At 46.6% G+C, this 19714-nt stretch overlaps 1 protein-coding gene across 1 annotated transcript; it reads right to left on the bottom strand.

The window, feature by feature from the left end:
- Positions 1 to 2798: 2798 nt before the first annotated feature.
- On the bottom strand, positions 2799 to 19250 carry LOC119953602 (procathepsin L-like). Its single transcript, XM_038778022.1, has 8 exons — positions 19166 to 19250; positions 17485 to 17629; positions 14208 to 14330; positions 10017 to 10169; positions 8080 to 8301; positions 7706 to 7871; positions 6015 to 6120; positions 2799 to 2956 (listed from the first exon to the last, which is right to left on the bottom strand). The coding sequence occupies exons 1-8, from the start codon at positions 19201 to 19203 to the stop codon at positions 2857 to 2859; spliced, it is 1053 nt and encodes a 350-aa protein (XP_038633950.1). The 5' UTR covers positions 19204 to 19250; the 3' UTR covers positions 2799 to 2856.
- Between the last annotated feature and the right edge of the window lie 464 nt (positions 19251 to 19714).

Genomic DNA, 19714 nt, shown 5'->3' with positions numbered 1-19714 from the left:
GGCATTTCCGACGGCGTCAACACTTAGCCTCAGGATCAGAAAATCCTGCCCCAGATCCCTGCGGGACACCACTGGTCACTGACCTCCAGGCGGAATACTTTCCATCCACTACCACTCGCTGTTTTCTTTCGGCCAGCCAATTCTGTATCCAGACAGCTAAATGTCCCTGTATCCCATGCCACCTAACTTTCTGAATGAGCCTACCATGGGGATCCTTATCAAATGCCTTACTGAAATCCATATACACCACATCCGCTGCACGACCTTGATCAATGTGTCTCGTCACATCCTCAAAGAATTCAATGAGGCTTGTGCGGCATGACCTGCTCCTCACAAAGCCATGCTGACTATCTTTAATCAAACTATGTTTAGGGCAGCATGGTGGCACTGTGCTTAGCATTGCTGCCTACGGCGCTGAGGACCCGGGTTCGAATCCCGACCCTGGATCACTGTCTGTGTGGACTTTGCACATTATCCCCGTGTCTGCGTTGGTTTCACCCCCACAACCCAAAGATGTGCAGGGTTGGTGGGTTGGCCATGCTAAATTGCCCCTTAATTGGAAAATATAATTGGGTACTCTTTAAAAAAAAATTTAAATCAAAATATGTTTTTCTCAAAAATCATAAATCCTACCTCTCAGAATCCTTTCCAATATTTTGCTCACCACAGACGTAAGACTGATGGATCTGTAATTCCCAGGGATTTCCCTATTCCCTTTCTTGAACAGTCGAAAAACATTTGCCTCCCTCCAATCATCCGGTACTACTCCAGTGGAGCTACAATGTCCTCCCTCGCTTCCCGTATTAACCTTGGGTATATCCCGTCAGGCCCAGGGAACTTATCTATCTTGATGCTTTTCAAAATTTCCGGAATATCCTCCTTCTTAATATCAACCTGTTCGAGTCTATTAACCTGGGTCACACTGTTCTCGTGAGCAACAAGATCCCTCTCTCCAGTGAATACTGAAGCAAAATATTCACTTAGGGCCTTCCCTATGTACTCAGACTCTAGGCACTCACCTCTCGGCAGCCACATCTGTTAAAAGGTCACCATTGATGAGGAGATCCAATATTGGATCAGGGGGACCAGTTCATCCTTTAACAAACTCCGACGGCATGTTTGACAAGAACAACCTCCGCAGGGTGTTAAATAAGAGTGTAGGAGGACATGTCAGGATTGGCACCAGGCAGACCTAAAAATGAGGTGCCAACCTGGTGAAGCTACAACACAGGACTACTTTGTGCCAAACATCATAACTGATAGCCAGAGCCAAGTGATGCCACAACCATCTGATCAGATCTAAGCTCAGCTATCCTGCCCCACCAGTCATTAAGGGTAATGGACCATTACCCTCCTCAAATATTTCCATCTACAATGATGGGAGAACCCGGAAAAAGAACCCGGCATCAGTGCAAAAGACTAGGCTGAAGTATTCGTAATCATTCTCAACCAGTCGTGCCAAGTGGGGGATCCATCTTGGCCTTCTCCTGAGGCTCCCTTCGTCACTGATGTCATTCCTATTGAATGGATGCCTATTCAATTCACTCCACCTGATGTTAAGAAATTGCTGGAAACACTGGATACTGCCAAGGCTATCGGCCCTGACTCCATTCCGGCAATAGTACTGAAGACTTGTGCTCCAGAATTAGAGTGCCCCAAGCTAAGCTGTTCCAGTACAACTGGAACCTGAAGTCATCTTTTTGGATGATGCCAACAAGTATGTAGATAGATCCTTGGGGAGCTTCAGACAACGGTGTGTGGGCAGGAGGAAAACCAACTGAAGGAGATTCTTTGATTTACATAATTGGAATCACAGCTCTGCTCAAATGGACAACAAAAAGGTGCACAGATTTACGGGTGACAAATTTTATGACATAATTGTGACCTGCTGATACATAGACCATTGCCTGGACATGTTAGACCAGTGTTTCCCAAACCTTTTCCTGGTGTGTCCCTATTGTAATGCCCCAGACATTGCGTGACCTTGGGCTGAAAATTTGGAGGGTACAAGAATTGGGGGGCTGGCCTTTAGCTGCTGAGCAGAAGGGCTGGGTTATTATGCCCAATATTATTTTCTACGAACAGTGCAAGAACATGCTTTATATGCAACACAATCAATAACGATCACTTTTGGAATTGAAGTATAGCTACCCTTTTTGCAACTTGCACTGCACATACTTTTCTATTGCTTGGCTGTAATTATGAAATCTGTTCGGTATTCCTGAGGGAATCACTCGAATTCTGCAACTGCTCATTTGAAATCTAGCCTACTTACAGCAGTTGGGCGTGAGTCTTATCACCTGCCCACTTTGTAACCATAGTTTAACTAAAACACCTGCCTTGACACAATTCTTTTGCAGCAGAATTTGGCCTCAAAGGCATGTCTGTTAGGCCATGCCCCCAATAAAAAAAAAACACGCAAGGATTCAAAGAGGCCTCACCCTCTGTCTGAGCTCTATGGCAGCCGTTGCTGCCTTGGTGCTCAGGACCCACACTCTCCCCTTGAGATCCCACTGGGGATCGTGACCCTCAGTTTGGGAAGCCCGTTGTTTTGCAATGTAGTCACTCAACACATCCCACATTATTACCATACACAACACATTTGCAATAGTGTTATTTTATTTAGCTATTGAAGCATAAGTGTTTATTATTTCATTAATTCCAAGAAATAGGCTTTCAGTCTTCACACTAATAGATGTTTTTTTTTACATTTTGTAACTAATCCACCATAAACCACAATGACAAAGGTGAGTGAATGCAAACAGCAATGATCCATAGAATCAGCAGCTCTGGGCAGAGATAATTTGATCTTTGTATTTGGAGTTGTATCTGGTTACAACTGATACATTTGAGCCTTTACACCTCAGGATAAACTGCATTTGAAGCAATTCCACAGTTGTTATCCATGTCCTTAGACATGTGGACGTATCCTTCATTGCCCCAAATTGCTCCCCAACTGAAACAAGTGAAAAAGAGTTTTTAATTTCAGTCATGGTGAGTCATATACGTAGAAATCAAACGATACAAATAAGCATTGAAGGCAATACCTTAAAATATATTGAAGGCACAGAGTTGGAGTTAAATGAGACCGGGAGAGATGATGGCAGGGATTCTCCAGTCTCATCTGTGGCGGGATCCATTGTGAGTGAGGACGGAAAATCTAGGGCTGGATTCCCCACACCCTACTGCATTCAGCGATGGGGCAAAGAATCTGCTTTGGCGTCAAAATTGGGAGCGGCTCCGGTTTTTGAATTGTCCGCCCCCTGAAAAGCGGCATACTCTAGGAATACGCTGCGCCGATTATCCACTGCCTCAGGCCATTGCTGAGGCCTGCCACGTAATGCTCCATCCCCGACCGGCCGAATTCCCGATGGTGTGGGACTCTTGTGGTCCCAGCCATTCGGGAAACTCGTTTGGCGGCTGCGGACTCAGTCCGGGGCCGCCATAGTTGGGGGAAGGCTGATCCGCGAGCAGGAGGGGCTTCATTCAGGGCTGGGGGCTCTGTGGGCAGGCGGTCTGGGGCACGCGAGCAGCCGATGAGGGGTGGGGGGCCATTACTTTGGCGGTCCAGGTCCGCTGGCTGACTCCGCCATGGAGTATGGCGCAGCCGCCGTGCGCATGCGCGACTTCTGAACCAGAAGTGCTTGGATCCGTATTGGCAACTAGAGCTGCGAGCTCTACGCTATCTCCTTGCTAGCCCCCCAGCAAAACAGGAAATCAGCAGCAAAGGAAACTCCCAGCCACCAACGAGGACAGAACATTTCAGCCAGCGTCTCTACAATAGGCAAATTGGAACAGGAATGGACCATTTAGTTCCTCGAGCCTCCGCCTTTTGGTTAGATCACGGCTGTTTTGTACCACAACCCCATATCGCTTTTCCAAATCCCTTGATATACAAAGAACAGAGAACAAAGAAAATTACAGCACAGGATCAGGCCCTTCGGCCCTCCCAGCCTGCGCCGATCCAGATCCTTTATCTAAACCTGTCTCCTATTTTCCAAGGTCTACTTCCCTCTGTTGCCGCCCGTTCATATACCTGTCTAGATGCCTCTTAAATGATGCTATCGAGCCCGCCTCTACCACCTCCGCTGGTAAAGCGTTCCAGGCACCCACCACCCTCTGCGTAAAAGACTTTCCACGCACATCTCCCTTAAACTTTCCCCCTCTCACCTTGAAATCATGACCCCTTGTAACTGACACCCCCACTCTTGGAAAAAGCTTGTTGCTATCCACCCTGTCCATACCTCTCATAATTTTGTATACCTCAATCAGGTCCCCCCTCAACCTCCGTCTTTCCAACGAAAACAATCCTAATCTACTCAACCTTTCTTCATAGCTAGCACCCTCCATACCAGGCAACATCCTGGTGAACCTCCTCTGCACCCTCTCCAAAGCATCCACATCCTTCTGGTAATGCGGCGACCAGAACTGCACGCAGTATTCCAAATGTGGCCTAACCAAAGTCCTATACAACTGTAACATGACCTGCCTACTCTTGTATTCAATACCCCGTCCGATGAAGGCAAGCATGCTGTATGCCTTCTTGACCACTCTATCAACCTGCGTTGCCACCTTCAGGGTACAATGGACCTGAACTCCCAGATCTCTCTGTACATCAATTTTCCCCAGGACCCTTCCATTGACCATATAGTCTGCTCTTGAATTTGATCTTCCAAAATGCATCACCTCACATTTGCCTGGATTGAACTCCATCTGCCATTTCTCTGCCCAACTCTCCAATCTATCTATATTTTGTTGTATTCTCTGACAGTCCTCCTCGCTATCTGCAACTCCACCAATCTTAGTATCATCTGCAAACTTGCTAATCAGACCACCTATACCTTCCTCCAGGTCATTTATGTAGATCACAAACAGTGGTCCGAGCACGGATCCTTGTGGAACACCACTAGTCACCCTTCTCCATTTTGAGACACTCCCTTCCACCACTACTCTCTGTCTCCTGTTGCCCAGCCAGTTCTTTATCCATCTAGCTAGTACACCCTGAACCCCATACGACTTCACTTTTGCCATCAACCTGCCATGGGAAACCTTATCAAACACCTTACTAAAGTCCATGTATATGACATCTACAGCCTTTCCCTTATCAATTAACTTTGTCACTTCCTCAAAGAATTCTATTAGGTTTGTAAGACATGACCTTCCTTACCCAAGTGTAATAATTCCAGAAGTTGCAGGCTATAAGGCAAAGCAGGTTTATTCTCCAACACAAATAAGGCCGTAGCCATGGTGTACAAAACTAATGTCCCAGCCCAGGACTATCGGAACTGCAGCTGCGGGGTCGATACACACTGCTGGTGTGTCCCTATTGGACTATAGGTGAATCTGATTGGCCAACAGCTCTGTAGGCCCAGCAGAGTCAGAGGAATGCTAGTGGCCACTGCTTGGACTAAAACCAGTCCCACAAAGAAAAGTGAAGCTGTTTCCCAGACCTCAGTTATTCTGTCTTGGGAGGGCATGGCTGAGAGATTGAAGTGAGTGAAGAGATAAGGTGGAGGGTGCGATTAGTGAGGCCAGGAATGGAGGAACAAAGAGGGGCTACCCTCTTGGGGGATGACCCTGATTGGTCCTGGGGCACCCCTGTAAACAGATTATCCCTGGTTGCTGCCCGACTTCAGCCCACCCTGTCAAAGTTGCCGAGCTGACCGCCTTGCTTCTGCCTTCCCCTAAAGACTGAAAAATTGTGGGAGAGGCAGAATGAGGTCCTGAATGGCAGTTGATCATCCACTAAGAGACCACATTGGGCCTAAGCACGGACGAGCTGCCTGATGCCTTTTGCGCCCACCATAATATGAGAGGCAAGCTGGGGTTGGCAGGAAGGGTGTGGCCTGGCCATCTGCTTCATTTTACATACTGCCCACCTTCAAAGACACCAGCCTTCCAATCCCGCCCAAAGCTTTATTTCACATCTCCTGCTTTAATTGTAAATGAAACTAAATTCTGGCCAGGATAAAATTGTTTAACTTCCTCCCACATGCTCTCTGTGACGTACTTACCTGTTTTTAACAATCCAAAATGCCTTCCCATTTTCAGTTCCATATCCAACCACCAAAATTCCATGATCGAGTTTGACAGTACTGCAATGTGGCTCAAAAAATATTCCTACCAAAGAACAATGATTCATAACTAGTATTGTAAAATTTCTAAATGCCACAAGAGTTTGCAATAAGTGGTGGAATTTTTTGAGGGAAATATCTAAACTCCATGGTAAGGTACCGGAGGATAAGATTCTGACCAGCAGGGGTGGTGGGTCTCCAGCATGATCCCTGCAGATAGATTCGCAATATCCCAGGATTCAACTGTTCCCATCCTCCTTAAGAGGTTCAGGCCTTTGAGAGGAAGGATGATGGAAGCAGGCAAGATCCAGTTCTGTGGGCCTACTTGAGAACATTCCTGGGCAACTCCAGAAATGCTGTCCAATTCAACCCCTGATAGACACATCAGATTCAAGGTACAACTGAGAGTAGGGATGGGGCCTAGGGAAGGCACAGCTGTTCCGTTTTCAATTGAAGAGATATTTCAATATTGAAACCTTCTGCTACCTACATCTTCAGCTCAATTTGGACCTCAAGTGTGTCCTCTCAGAGAAGTACTCCAGTATCATTCTTCTCTGCAGGTCAGTGTCCATGTGGTGCCATGCATGGGAGTTTACCCAAAATATTGAAATTACCCCATCTCATGGATTTGGGGTAGGCCAGCGGCAGGATAATGTGACAGATGGACATCCTGATTTCACCCTAGAATATTTCTACCTCTTTAAATGTGTTGTGGAATTTCTCAGCTTTGTTATCGATAGATCATATGCCAAGACAGATTGTGGTGCTAAGACTTCTAGAACTCTGCTATTCCAGATTTCTGCTATATAATTTGAGCAAATGGAGAGTCTGCCAATTATTTAATAATTGTTTTAAGGTTAGGCTCCAATGACATCATGCAAGCAGTCATGCAATTTGGCTGCATCGCCTACCTGCCCATCGACAATGGGTCTCCATTATTTATTTATAATGGGCATGCATTTAAAGGGACCCGGCAGAATGGTTTGAGTAACATTTGGAAAGTATTTCTGAGCCTGTGCTTTTTGTTCTTCTGTTTCTTGCCAATTTCCATTTCGTTGTTTAGCAAATTTTGTGTCAGTTTCCCAGACTGATGTTTTTTTTTTGGTGTTTCCAAAATATTCGAACAATGGGTTTTCCAATGTGAATTCTACTTTTAAAACTTTTCTTTTGAGGCGGCAGGTAGATGAACAATGGAAGAATGTCGCACAGGGACCCGTATTACAGGCATGAGCGCACATTCCTAGCAAAGACTGGACAGAAGTAAGAACTGGATACAGAGGTTCTAGAGTCAGCAGAGTAACAAATGCAGAGCTGCACTATCTGCTGCTTGAGCTACCTGAAGCTGATATACACTATTGGGCTGTTACTGACACCGGTTGATAATGGCAGGCTGTACCCTCAATCTTCCTTTATCATTTCCTGCTCCGTGTTCTGTGATACGGCTCAATGGAGAACGCTGGAGATGGGCTGGCACAGGGAGCTGGCAAATTATTGAGAGGAAACCTGAGGAACAGCATTGGCTGGACCACGGATTGGATTTTTCTTTGGCACATGAAACACACATACCTCCCTCTTCACACTCATTAACTGGCATGAACCAATTCAACTCTCCTGTAGATCTTGCTTCTTACCTGATTTGTACAACATGAAAGATCTGTGCTCTGCATCAATGCCAGCAGATATGGGTCCAACTGTAGCCACTGCTGCAGCTAAATGTGCTTCAGAACCTGTTGGAATCCGCTTGACACCTTTGCAAGTAGCGACAATATCATTTTGATTGAACGAACAATTGCCATCCTGGAACAAAAGGTCAGAGAAAGCTCAGTGCACATGGGATCCAAATGGTAGCCAGGAATTTCCTGGCATCTGTTGCTGGAAATGCAGCTTTCCAGAAAAGGTTACGGCATTGTTCTGGATCTTCTTTCTATCCATCACAAATTGAACAAACAAAGCCAATCAACTATCTGAAAAAATACCACGCAATGAAGTTACAGAGAGGAGTTACCTTTGCAGTGTATGGATAGGACTGTTCAGATGTGATACCCTTTTCTTTTATGAATAGGAAGCCGCCCAAGACAGATCCACCATTACACCCTGCGTTTCCTACAGGTCTGCTACAATCCATCAGGTATTGCTCACTCAGGGAAATCAGCTTTCCTGTTTTATTAAACACTTGTCCTTCAAGTACGCCAGTCGTACTGAAAGCCCAGCATGAGCCACATTGCCCCTAACAAAGACATAAAAGTCACAGTGAGCAGAGAAATGTTTTATGGCAAGCTTTCCCAAACCTTGCAAGCTGCGGAACCCCTGGTGATCACCCAAGTGCACCTTGGGAACTCAAGCATTTGCACAATGTCTCCAGAGGCCAGCCTCTGATTGGACATTTTTCAAATGAGCCTGCCCTGCTGCTGACCCCCTCAGAGGCTCATGTGGACCCACTTAGTTTACATGGAGCCCAGTTTGAGAACCCCTGTTGTGGGGCATTTCTGATTATTGGATGACTGAGGAATTCACGAGGAAGACCATTGTTCAGGACACCCAAAAAGACTGAAAAAAAGGTGAGACAGGAGAACTAAATAAAGACGTACTAGTTATTAAAATAGGGTTTAAGACCCTGGAGACTTTAAGAGGAATTGAAAGCAGTGTTGGTGTCATGGGGCGAATGAGTCAGTGGACGAGACTTTTGTTGCATTGGGAATGCATGTAGGACGAAGGGAGAGTAAGATGGCAATTTGGTGGCACAGTGGTTAGCACTACTGCCTCACAGCTCCAGAGATTTGGGTGCAATTCTGGCTTCGGGTGACTGTGTGAAGTTTGTACTTTCTCCTTGTGTCTGCGTGGGTTTCCTCCCAAAGTCCAAAGAAGTGCAGGTTAGGTCGATTGGCTATGCTGAATTGCCAAAACATTAGGTGGGGTTACTGGTTATGGGGATAGGGTGGAGGCATGGGTTTAAGTAGGGTACTCTTTCCAAGGGCCAGACAGGTTTGATGGGTGAATGGCCTCCTTCTGTACTGTAGGGATTCTGCAATTCAAAGAAGTAATGATTACAGAAAGAGCAATTAAAAGAGAAATATGGGAAAAGAAAATGTAAGGATTTATCTTTCAGCATCAGGTTCTAAAGAAAGGGGCGGGATCCTCCGTAGCCCATGCTGAAATCGGGATCAGCGATCGAGGGGAGAATGGCTTCCAGCGCCGGATTCAGGGCAGGTGCCGGTTAGACGATGGTTGGCGATGCTCCTTCCCCCTCCAAATCACGTCATTGGGACACGCGCTGTCGCAATGCCGTTGGCGCGTCATCAGTCAGCCCACCCACGATGCTCCGTCCCAAAGGGCCGAGTTCCCGACGACGCAGGCCACGAATGGTACCAGTGATCGAGAACCTGGCGTGCCGGCTGTGACCAGGGTCCAGCGTCGCCACACCCAACCGGGATCTGTGCCGCTAGCCGGTGAGCTTTTGCTGGGGCTATGGGAGTGGTGGGGGTGGCCAGGGGTGGGCTATGGGGGCAGGGTGGGCGGGTAAAAGGTCTAGTACGGCCTGCGCATGTTTCCCGCCATGATCGGTGGGGGCATAGGCGTGCACAGCTGCAGCTTGTCAACCCTGCGCATGCGGGACCCGAGACCGAGCGATTCTCCACACGATCTGTGGGTGCTCCACGCGGCGCCGGTGCTAGCCCCTCACCGGTATTAGAATCGGTGAGGAATTTGTGCCAATTTCCCCCTCGTGGAGCACCACGGGTTCTCCGTTGGCGCCGGCACTTAGCCGCAGAAACGGAGAATCCAGCCCAGGGTTTCCAATTGTGTGACATATAGCACGCAAAAGAAATAGTTCCATAATTTGTTGTTCCATAATTTCTAGCTTAATGTATTGTTTCATTGCATAATCATTCAGACCTCAACTCAATATAGCAAACTGACCACCAGAGGTATTTCTCCTCTCCTTACCTGGTCCTTCACTGCAGTAACATAGCCTTTAGGACGCCAGTCAACGGTTATGGGCAGTTCAATGTTATCCCGAGACTTAAAGACTTTGTAAGTTGAGTTCTGAGCTTTCTTTGCACTGGATACAGCCAAAAGCCGCCTGAACTCCTCAGTGGTCTGGAAAGTCAAGAAGTTGAAGTTTTAACTTTTACTAGGCTTTAAAGATTCAATCATTATTTTACAATTTCAAGCTGAATTCGCATAAATTCCTTATCTAAGGCTCATTAAATGAAACACTGAGTACAAGAGATTAGGATTCATGAAAATCAGTCAACAAATGAACTTTATTCACCAAGCACATCAGAGAGCTAAATTTCTGGAATGTTCTCACTTGTCCTCACTTTCTACCCCATTAGCCTCCATGTTCAATGGATCATCCACCGCCATTTCTGCCAACTCCTCCGTGATGCCTCTTCTCGGAGCATCTACCTTGAAGAAGTAGAGAGTTTGCTTGTGCAAAACTTGAGTGTTGTTGAAAAAAAAGGGACATTTTTATTGAAGATTTTCATCCTGCTTTCATCAGGTATTCTGGTGAATTGTCCTGATGAGTGCAAGATGAAAAGGTTTGACAAAAAGGTCTCCCTTTTCAGTAATACTCAAGTACATTTGTTGTGATGTCAGACACCCGTGGCCAAGATCTTTCCACAAACTAGGTGTCGTCTAATTAATGGGATGTTTTAATATAAGAGAAAAAGCGCGAGAAGACCCTTTTTGCTCCACATTGAAGCAAGTCCTTTGGGGAACATTCATCGACAAGTTGGTAAACTTGCCCAAACAAATCTCTCATACATCTTATGAAGGACAACAGCGACAGTTAGACAGTGGGTGATGGAAAACTGAAACAAGGTGATCACTGTTCAGAAATACATAGAGTAGGAGTTGAATATGCCCATAGAATCCCTACTGTGCAGAAGGAGGCTGTTTGACACATTGAGTTTGCATCACCCTTTGAAAAAGTACAATACCTGGACCCACTTGCTCGCCCTATTCTCGCATCCCACCTAACCTGCACATCTTTGGACACTAAAGGGCAATTTTAGTATGGCCAATCCACCTAACTTGTATGTCTTTGGACTGTGGGAAGAAACCCGAGCACCGGGGGAAACCCACACAGATATGGAGAGAACATGCAAACTCCACACAGTCGCCCAAGGTCGGAATTGCACCCGGGTCCCTGGCGCTGTGAGACAGTTGTGCTAACCACTGTAATATAAATGTCAATGTCACTGAAGAAAAATGTCTGTCATGTAGCTCTTGAAGAGACTTTGAGTCCTGGGGTGACAGTTGCTGAAAAGTGTTATCAGAAGCTTCGTTCTGAGAACAAGAACTCTAATCCACAAGGCTCAGCACCTTTCATGACTGGATATCCAACAGACACCATTGCTACTGAAATTTGCCTGGATTTTAGCCTATGGATGAGATTTGGGCAAGGTGGGCTTGCGGTGGTGGGGATAAAGTCCAGTTCGGAGGGCAGAAAACCGGTAAGAACAGATTTCTCAAATGTGCTGCAGGGTTTTGTGTTGCAAGGATCTTTAAACACAATTCCTGCCCACAGACATGCTGATTAATAGACTGGAGGTCTAACAGATAGGAAACCTACATCATAGGGCCCAGTCTACATGCCGAGGTAGATGTATTGGGACAGTGAGAGACATCCCAGGAGATCTAGAAAGCAGAGGAGGTCCAAATGGAGAGGGTTGGAGTGACTCAAAATCATAGGGGAGCTCTAGACCATGAGGGAGTTGTGCCCAGATCATAATGAAAATGGTCCAGATCATTGACTTGCTCCAAATGAAGTGCACCATGATTGTGGGGACAGAGAATCCTGGCCATAACTGTGGAGTTTTCCATGGCGGCCCGAGGGTCCTAAACAAGGAGGGGACCAATGGTCACCCTGGGGGTCACAATAATGGGACAGGTTTCTTGGTTAGTTTGGGAGGGGAGGGGTGCAGTTGGTGGGTGTCCCAACCATTGGGCAGGATGCATGGTGGTCTAGGGGAATCCATAGCTAAATGACAAAATAATCTCCCACAGGCAAGTTCATTGCTGAATACTCATCCTACCTTCCTTAAAACTATCTCAACCTCCGACATGACCCCAACTCATCCATTTTGGGGAATCATGCTCAGCCTTTGGTTTCTTCAGTTTTTGGAACTACCCGTCTTATCACCAGCTGTTCATGCTGGTTCAGGAAGATGGCGGCAATGCAATCTCAGTGCACAAAAAGAACAGCATAGTTCACTTTGCCAGGCTGGAGAAGGTCCTTGTATCCTGTCTAACTGCCCAGTGAGAGCTAAAACTCATGTTCCTTAGTTGTCTATTGTCAACTAGTGACTATTCCTGTTAAAGGGATATTGGCAGGATACCTTTTGGGTTAATAAAGTTTCATGTTAACCTGCCTGCTGATAGAGGTACAGAGTTAGTCCTCCATGGGATACTCAATAATACAATGGCTGATTTCAAAGCTGTGCTTGAGGGTTAAGATTCCTCTCACTCAATCCCAGATAACCAAAGAATGGGCTTAACCAGGCAAACGGTGAGGAACGCTATGTTGATAAACTAGATTTTCAACCATTCCCCATTTCTCCCCACTGCCCACCTACTCTGTGTTCTGACCTTGGTCTCGTGTGCACCACTCTCCCCCTTTGATTCACCATTGGGACAACACCATCAGCTGCCATGCTCCCATTGTCTGAAATCCCTCCCTAAATATTTGCATCTTTCCACCTGCTCCTATTTTAAATGTCTCCTTAAAACCCACTTAAGCTTCCCACTTAAGCTTCTCACTAAGGTGAAGTACTTCCATGTTGAATATACTTTCTTATGCAAGTTGATGCCGGTTAATCTTCGGTAAGAAATCCCTTTTTCTTATTCAATATGGGCGTCGATAGCTGGGCCACCATTTATTGTCCATCCCTAATTCCGCTTGAACTGAGTGGTCATTTTAAGATTGAACCACATTGTAGATCTGGGCCAGGAATCTCCCCCCCCCCCCCCCCCCCCCCCCCCCCCCCCCCGCTGGGTCGGAGAATCCCGGGGGGAGACGCGCATCCCGCCCCAACGTCGGCTGCCCTATACTCCGGCACAGTTTTTTGGGCGCTGGTAGGGTTCCAGACACACCGGTCGGTGGCCGTTGACAGCGGTCTTCCCCGGCGATTCTCCGGGCCCCGATGGGCCAAGCAGCCATCCGGTTTGGGCCAGTCGCGCCGGCATGAATTACTCACCTCACGCATGGTGGGACCTGGCAGGTGAGTATTTGGGGGCGGTCTTCGGTGGGGCGCACGGGGGGGATCCGAACCGGGGGGGGCCGCATGATGACCTGGCCCACGATTGGGGCCTACTGATCTGCAGGCGGGCTTGTTCCATGGGGGGACTTCTTTCCTCCACGCCAGGCCCCTGTAGGGCTCTGCCATATTGCCCGGGGGTGGGCACGGAGAAGAGAAACCCCGCGCATGCGCGTAAATACGCCGGTTGGTCTGCGCATGCGGGTAAATATGCAGGCCGGTTCGCGCATGCGCGAGATCACACCGGTCATTCTGCGCATGCGTGAACACGCACTGGCCCTTCGCCGCCGGCTGGAGCAGTGCCAACACCACCGCCATCCACCTCGCTCCCGAAAATTCAGAGAATTCCTCACTTTCGGGGGTTGTTGACACCGGAGTGGTTAGTGCTGGTTTTCCAGCCGGCATGGGGACTTAGTCCCCAGAAGGGAGAATCCAGCCCGTGGAGTCACATGTAGACCAGGTAAGGACTGCAAATTTCCTTCCCTAAAGGACATTAGTGAATCAGATAGCTTTTTAAGACAATCAACAATGGTTTCATGGTCATCTTATAGATAAACAAGAATGTTAGTTGTGTAAATGTGTCATTCTCTTAGTTTGGAGACCCTTAAGCATGGTATCATATGGCTTGATAACCAAATTATTCCTTCCTCCATAGACGCTGCCTGTTGCGTATTTCCAGTATTTTCTGTTTTGATTTCAGATTTACAGCATCTCCAGTACTTTGCTTTTTTATCAAAATTTGCAATCAAGATAGGGAATTTATACGGTATTTGTTTAATTGCCTCATAGTCAACGTACAATGCACTATCATTCTTAATTCATTGAAAGACCATTCGGGAGCTAGTATCTCTAGCCTCCATTTAGTACATACCAGATCTCCAAACTGGTTCATTCCCAGAGTAAACGTGTGTTTCCCCATCGAATGCTCCAGGTTATGTTGTTCAATGAACCTCATGTTCTCTTCCCAAACCATTCTTCTTTGATTCCTCTCGTGCTAAAAACATTTACACCAAGTTAAACTTTAGCTACTGCTATTGCAAATTTGTTCTTTTTATTACTTCAGTTGCACAACCAAATAGGAAACCAACAGATTTTGTATTCCATATTAACGTTTCCATTCCTGTCCTAGCCCTGGATCTCCTGTGTTGCAAAGGCCAATTTTTTTCTTAACAACAGACCTGTTGGGTGGTGACTCCCCTCAAGGGCAGCATCACCACGAGAAGTGAATCAAAGTTGGGAACTTCATTCTCTATATCCCGGTCCTGTCTTTTTTAGTTGATTTTCCACTCTGCGTCGACAATCTACCATTGAGTTGGAGGAAAACATTGTTACTAAAGTGTTGTCCTTGTAACAGCTTAAAGGACCAGCACTTTTAATAAGAATGGCAATCTTCTAAATGTAGATACCTAGTAAAAATCTCTAATTCCTATTCTTTATGGATCTTCTCTCCTGGTTGTTGGAATGATGCAGTTAACTGTTAACATTGTTGGCCACCTTGGGCAACATCTATAGAAGGGAGCCCCTTAAGTTGGCCTCTTCTATTACTAACACCTGGGCCGGGATTCTCCCCTACCCGGCGGGGCGGGGGGTCCCGGCGTAGCGGAATGGCGCCAACTACTCCGGCGTCGGGCCTCCACAAAGGTGCGGAATTCTCTGCCGGAGTGGTTGGTGTCACGCCGACTGGCACCAAAACCGGCGCCAACGGCCTTTGACACCCGCCGGCCGGCGCCAGGGCTGGCCAAAAGGCCTTCGCCGGTTCGCGCATGCGCCGGTGCGTCAGCTGCCGCTGACGTCACCACCGGTGCATGCGCGGTAGGGGGGTTCTCTTCCACCTCCGCCATGTTATAGGCCATGGCGGCGGCAGAAGAAAAAGAGTGCCTCCACGGCACTGGCCCGCCTGCCGATCGGTGGTCCCCGATCGCGGGCCTGGCCACCGTGGGGGCACCCCCCGGGGTCCAATCGCCCCGCGCCCCCACCCAGGACCCCGGGGGCCCGCTCGCGCCGCCAATCCCGCCGCCACCAGAGGTGGTTGAAACCACGGCGGTGGGATTGGCCTCTCAGCGGCGGGATTTCAGCCCATCGCAGGCCACAGAATCGCCGCAGGGGGCTCGCCGATCGGCGCAGAGGGCACGCCAATCAGCGCGGCGCAATTCCCACCCCCGCGAATTCCCGGGTGGCGGAGAATTCCGGCCACGGCGGGGGCGGGATTTTCGCCGGCCCCGGGCGATTCTCCGACTCTGCGGGGGGTCAGAGAATTTCGCCCCTGATTCCCATCGTCACCCAGCCCGGGACATCTATTCACTAAATTTAATAACCGGGCTGTTTAGATAAAAAGTCACATATTCAAGTTTGTTAATGGCATAGAAATAGGTGACATTGCAACAAATGTAGACAACATAAAATTGAAAAGAGACATTGGGAGATTCAGGAAATTAGCAAAACTGTGGCAAATGGATTTCAATGTAAGCAAATGTGAGGTCATTCGTAGAATCCCTACAGTGCGTTTGGCCCATCAAGTCTGCACTGACCCTGAGAAAGAGCACTCTACCTAGGCCCAAACCTCCACCCTATGCCCATATCCCCACCTCGGGTCACTTTAGCATGGCCAATCCACCCAACCTGCACATCTTTGGTCTGTGGGAGGAAACCGGAGGAAACCCACAAAGTCACGGGAAGAATGTGTAAACTCCACACAGTCACCCAAGGTCGTAATCAAGCCCAAGTCGCTGGAGCTGTGAGGCAGCAATGTCAACCACTGTGCCACCGTGCCGCCCCTTGGATAGGGTAGAACAGGGCACAATCTAAATGGTGGCAAGCTAGGAACAGTGTAAGGCAACTCACCAAGACTCCTTTGACAGCACCTCCCAAACCCGTGACCTCTCCCACCAGGAAGGACAAGGGAGTAGATGCATTGGAACACCACCAGCTGCAAGTTTTACCTCCGAGCCACACACCATCCTGACTTGCAACTATATGGCCCTTTCTTCACTGTTGCTGGGCTAAGATCCTTCCCAACAGCACTGTGGGTGTACCTGCACCGAATGAACTGCAGCGATTCAAGAAAGCGGCTTGGCACCATCTTCTCAAGATTAATTAAGAATGGGCAATTAATGCTGGCCTCGCCAGTGATGCCCACATTCCATGAAAGAATATTGAAAAAGGGCCATGGAGTTAGGTTGGAAATAATAATCTAATTGAATGGTGGAACAGGCTCGAGGGGCTAACTAGCATGCCCCTGCTTCCAGTCCATATAATTTATTCATGAGCTGTCACCATGAGGCAGAGACTGAAGAGATTCAGGCACTGGACTAAGCCCCAATTTAATTCTCATTATTTCCTTGGACAGGTTTGACTGAGATCTACAACTCTCCATAGAGAAAAGATAAATGTGTATCTTGGCACACTGCAGCGGGTTGGTCGGTAAATCCCGCCAATATATCTGTATCCAAAATCTCTCCTAATTCTATTCGTCAATTACCCTCTCTTCTTGCTGACATACATTTTAACCCTTGTTGTGATACCCACCCAATCTTCCCTCCATCTGTAACCCCTGCTCTACAAACCTCCAAGATCTCAGTGTTGAATCCACCAAAGCAGTACGCTTGAAACATCAGGTAGAAAACAATGAACAAGGTTTATTATTAGCAATACACTCAACTCTCCACTCCCCGAATGGTCTCCCACCCAGGTCAGTGTTTTATACTAGTGAGGGCTCCTTTTTATACCAGTTAAGGGGAAGCCCTGCTCCTATTACCAGGGAAGTTTATATTCCCCGGAGTATCCTTATTCCTTGACCTCCGAGGGGGTCACTCAGCTTCTTCCATCTCAGAACATTTGTACATTCCTGATTTGCTCTGGAATTCCCTCCCTAAATCTAAGCATCTCTTTACCTCCCTTTCCTCCTTTATTACCCTCCTTAGCCAACCACTTTAACCAAGCTTTTGCTTTGCTGTCCTCCACCTCTTTTCATGGCTTGATGTCAACTTTTATTTGTCTGTGCCCCCATGAAGCACCTTGGAGTATTTTACCATGTTATAGGTGCTATATAAATGTAGGTTGCTTTTGAGTCAAATTTGAATTGTGCAAAATTGCTGCAATGTTTCCCAACTCAATTCTGTGCAGAATGACCAACATTTACTTCTCATTACCTCTTTGTACTGCTTATTATGAAATGACCTCCAACTACTCCAGCCTTCGTCCAAAGCTGGGTCAAATGAGGATGAGCCAGAGGCTGAAGCCAGAATGCAGACCACTACACACGTGACAAACAGGGTGAACTTCATGATAGATAGTCTGGTGGAATAAAACCAATGGCATTAATCAGCTGTGGTAAATAACATTCAAGATTGCACTGGACAAAATTGTTTTTACAGCTGGTCTGAATAGAGCTAAGGTACCATAGAATACTGACCATGTGACTGGGCCTAGCAATCCAGAGATTTTGTTAAATAATCCAGAGAATGGGAGTCAGAATGTTATGATTGTTTGGGAATTATGATCCAGTTTATTTTAAGAATCTGAAAATGAGAAACTGGCTTCAACAGAAGTGACAATGAAGCTTTTAAATTGTCGTAAAAACCCAAAAGGGTTAACAAGTGTGGTTCAGGTTTAAAAAGCTTGCCCGATCTGACTCCAGTCCCGCATTCATGTGGTTCACTCTTCACTCTTCTTAAATTTCCATGCAAACCTGTAACAAAATCGCCACCGTGGTGGGGGTACAAAACATTGCCTCCACCTTCTCGGGGGGGGGGGGGGGGGAAATAAATACCAGCCGTGTTCAGATTCTGAAAACGAATGCAGGTCATATTTCCATGCTTGTTATATTACAAAACTGTAGACTTTCATGAACAAGATTGGCAGAAGGCAGTAATTGAAGTTTTTTCCATTCCAAATGCTAATCTGATTCTTGCAAACATCATTAAATGTATTTGCAGGAATTAGCAGTGGAAACGCCATTGGCTAAGGACTATCAAGGACATCATGCGGTTAAATTAAAAGAAGCTGATGTAGAATTGTGCAGAGAGGGGTAAGGAGGATGAATCTAAGCACATTCTGAACTCAAACTGAAAGTAGTGTTTATCAGCATTTAATAGAGACCAGGAAGTGTCCCCAACAAAGTAACTGCTGCAGCAATTCTCAGACATCTCAAGGCAGCAGCAACAAGGGATGAGTTTAATTTGGATTCCCGTCGGCAAAAGGAGAAGTGCGACCTAAAGAACAAAGTACCTCAGGCAATGAATCAACCAGATATGAGGCAGCTACCTGAGTAGGACAAGGAGCCACACAGGATGGAGCTCAGGAGGGAGGTTATGTGAGAGCTGCCTGGTCAACCTTGTTCTGCACGATCTTTACAATGAGAGTCAGTACTGCTCCTACCTTTAATGCCTCAGGAACATCTCTGGTTCTCATGGGGGACATTATAGAACCAATGAGCAGCAAAAGAGTTTGTTATTGATCATCATGCCTCACTAAGTACCAGAAACTTGCCCCACTCTTTAGCTTATAAGGAGTGGGAACAAGAAACTGAGAGTCAAATTGTGGACAAAAGGTTATTTTTCCAAGCCAGATGCCTATGCAAACATTGGCGATAAGTTGGGCCACTCATGTATTTTGCTTACTTTATTGGGCCTGCCCAGATTAAAATGCATGGACTATTAGAAGATAAAACATTCTTTCCTTGGAATATCATAACAGCCTTAAAGACATCAATACACACATAGAATTCTTGATATTTAGCACCATCACAACATTAATTTAAGCACAAAATACTTGCCTCAAGATAGACACATTATAATAATTAAAAGGATAATTTACATTAGCAAAGCCTACCTTCCAGTGTTCTGCCTGTCTCTAGATGACATCACCATGGAGCGAGTGTATGTGGGAAGGTTTATTTTATAATCTTTCAGCGTCCTTCCCATCACAAGGTGATATTCTCCTGATTGACAAGTGAAGCAGCCACTACTCTGACAGTAATGGAAAATATCATCTGTTGGGTAAGAGTATATTTGTCAGGTATCATTCAATAAGCTTTTCCTTCCAAGCTATAGTCACCTTTAACAAAACACCCTTTACATCCCACTTGTTATTGAGTTTTCTAGGGTCTAAAGTTAAGTTAACTTTATTTTGCATTCCTTTTCTCCTAAAGGTGCAGACTGAGAATAAAGCACAATTCTACAGAGGTCAGGACTTTGCCACCTCCCTAAGATTTTATTCAATAGTGACAGTCATTGTTACAATCCAAGCGACTGATAACTTAAATGAGATAGGAATTTCACAGTGACCAACTCAAAGGATTCAATGATAAGATTTCACATTTCAAGACTTTTACTGTAACAAACAAACTAAAATCAGCAAGATTAAACATTACTTAGTCGG

The sequence above is a fragment of the Scyliorhinus canicula genome, chromosome 18 (assembly GCF_902713615.1).
Source record: "Scyliorhinus canicula chromosome 18, sScyCan1.1, whole genome shotgun sequence".
NCBI lineage: Eukaryota > Metazoa > Chordata > Chondrichthyes > Carcharhiniformes > Scyliorhinidae > Scyliorhinus > Scyliorhinus canicula.
The sequence above is the reverse complement of the archived record's forward strand: the minus strand, read 5'-3'. Positions and strand labels throughout refer to the sequence as shown.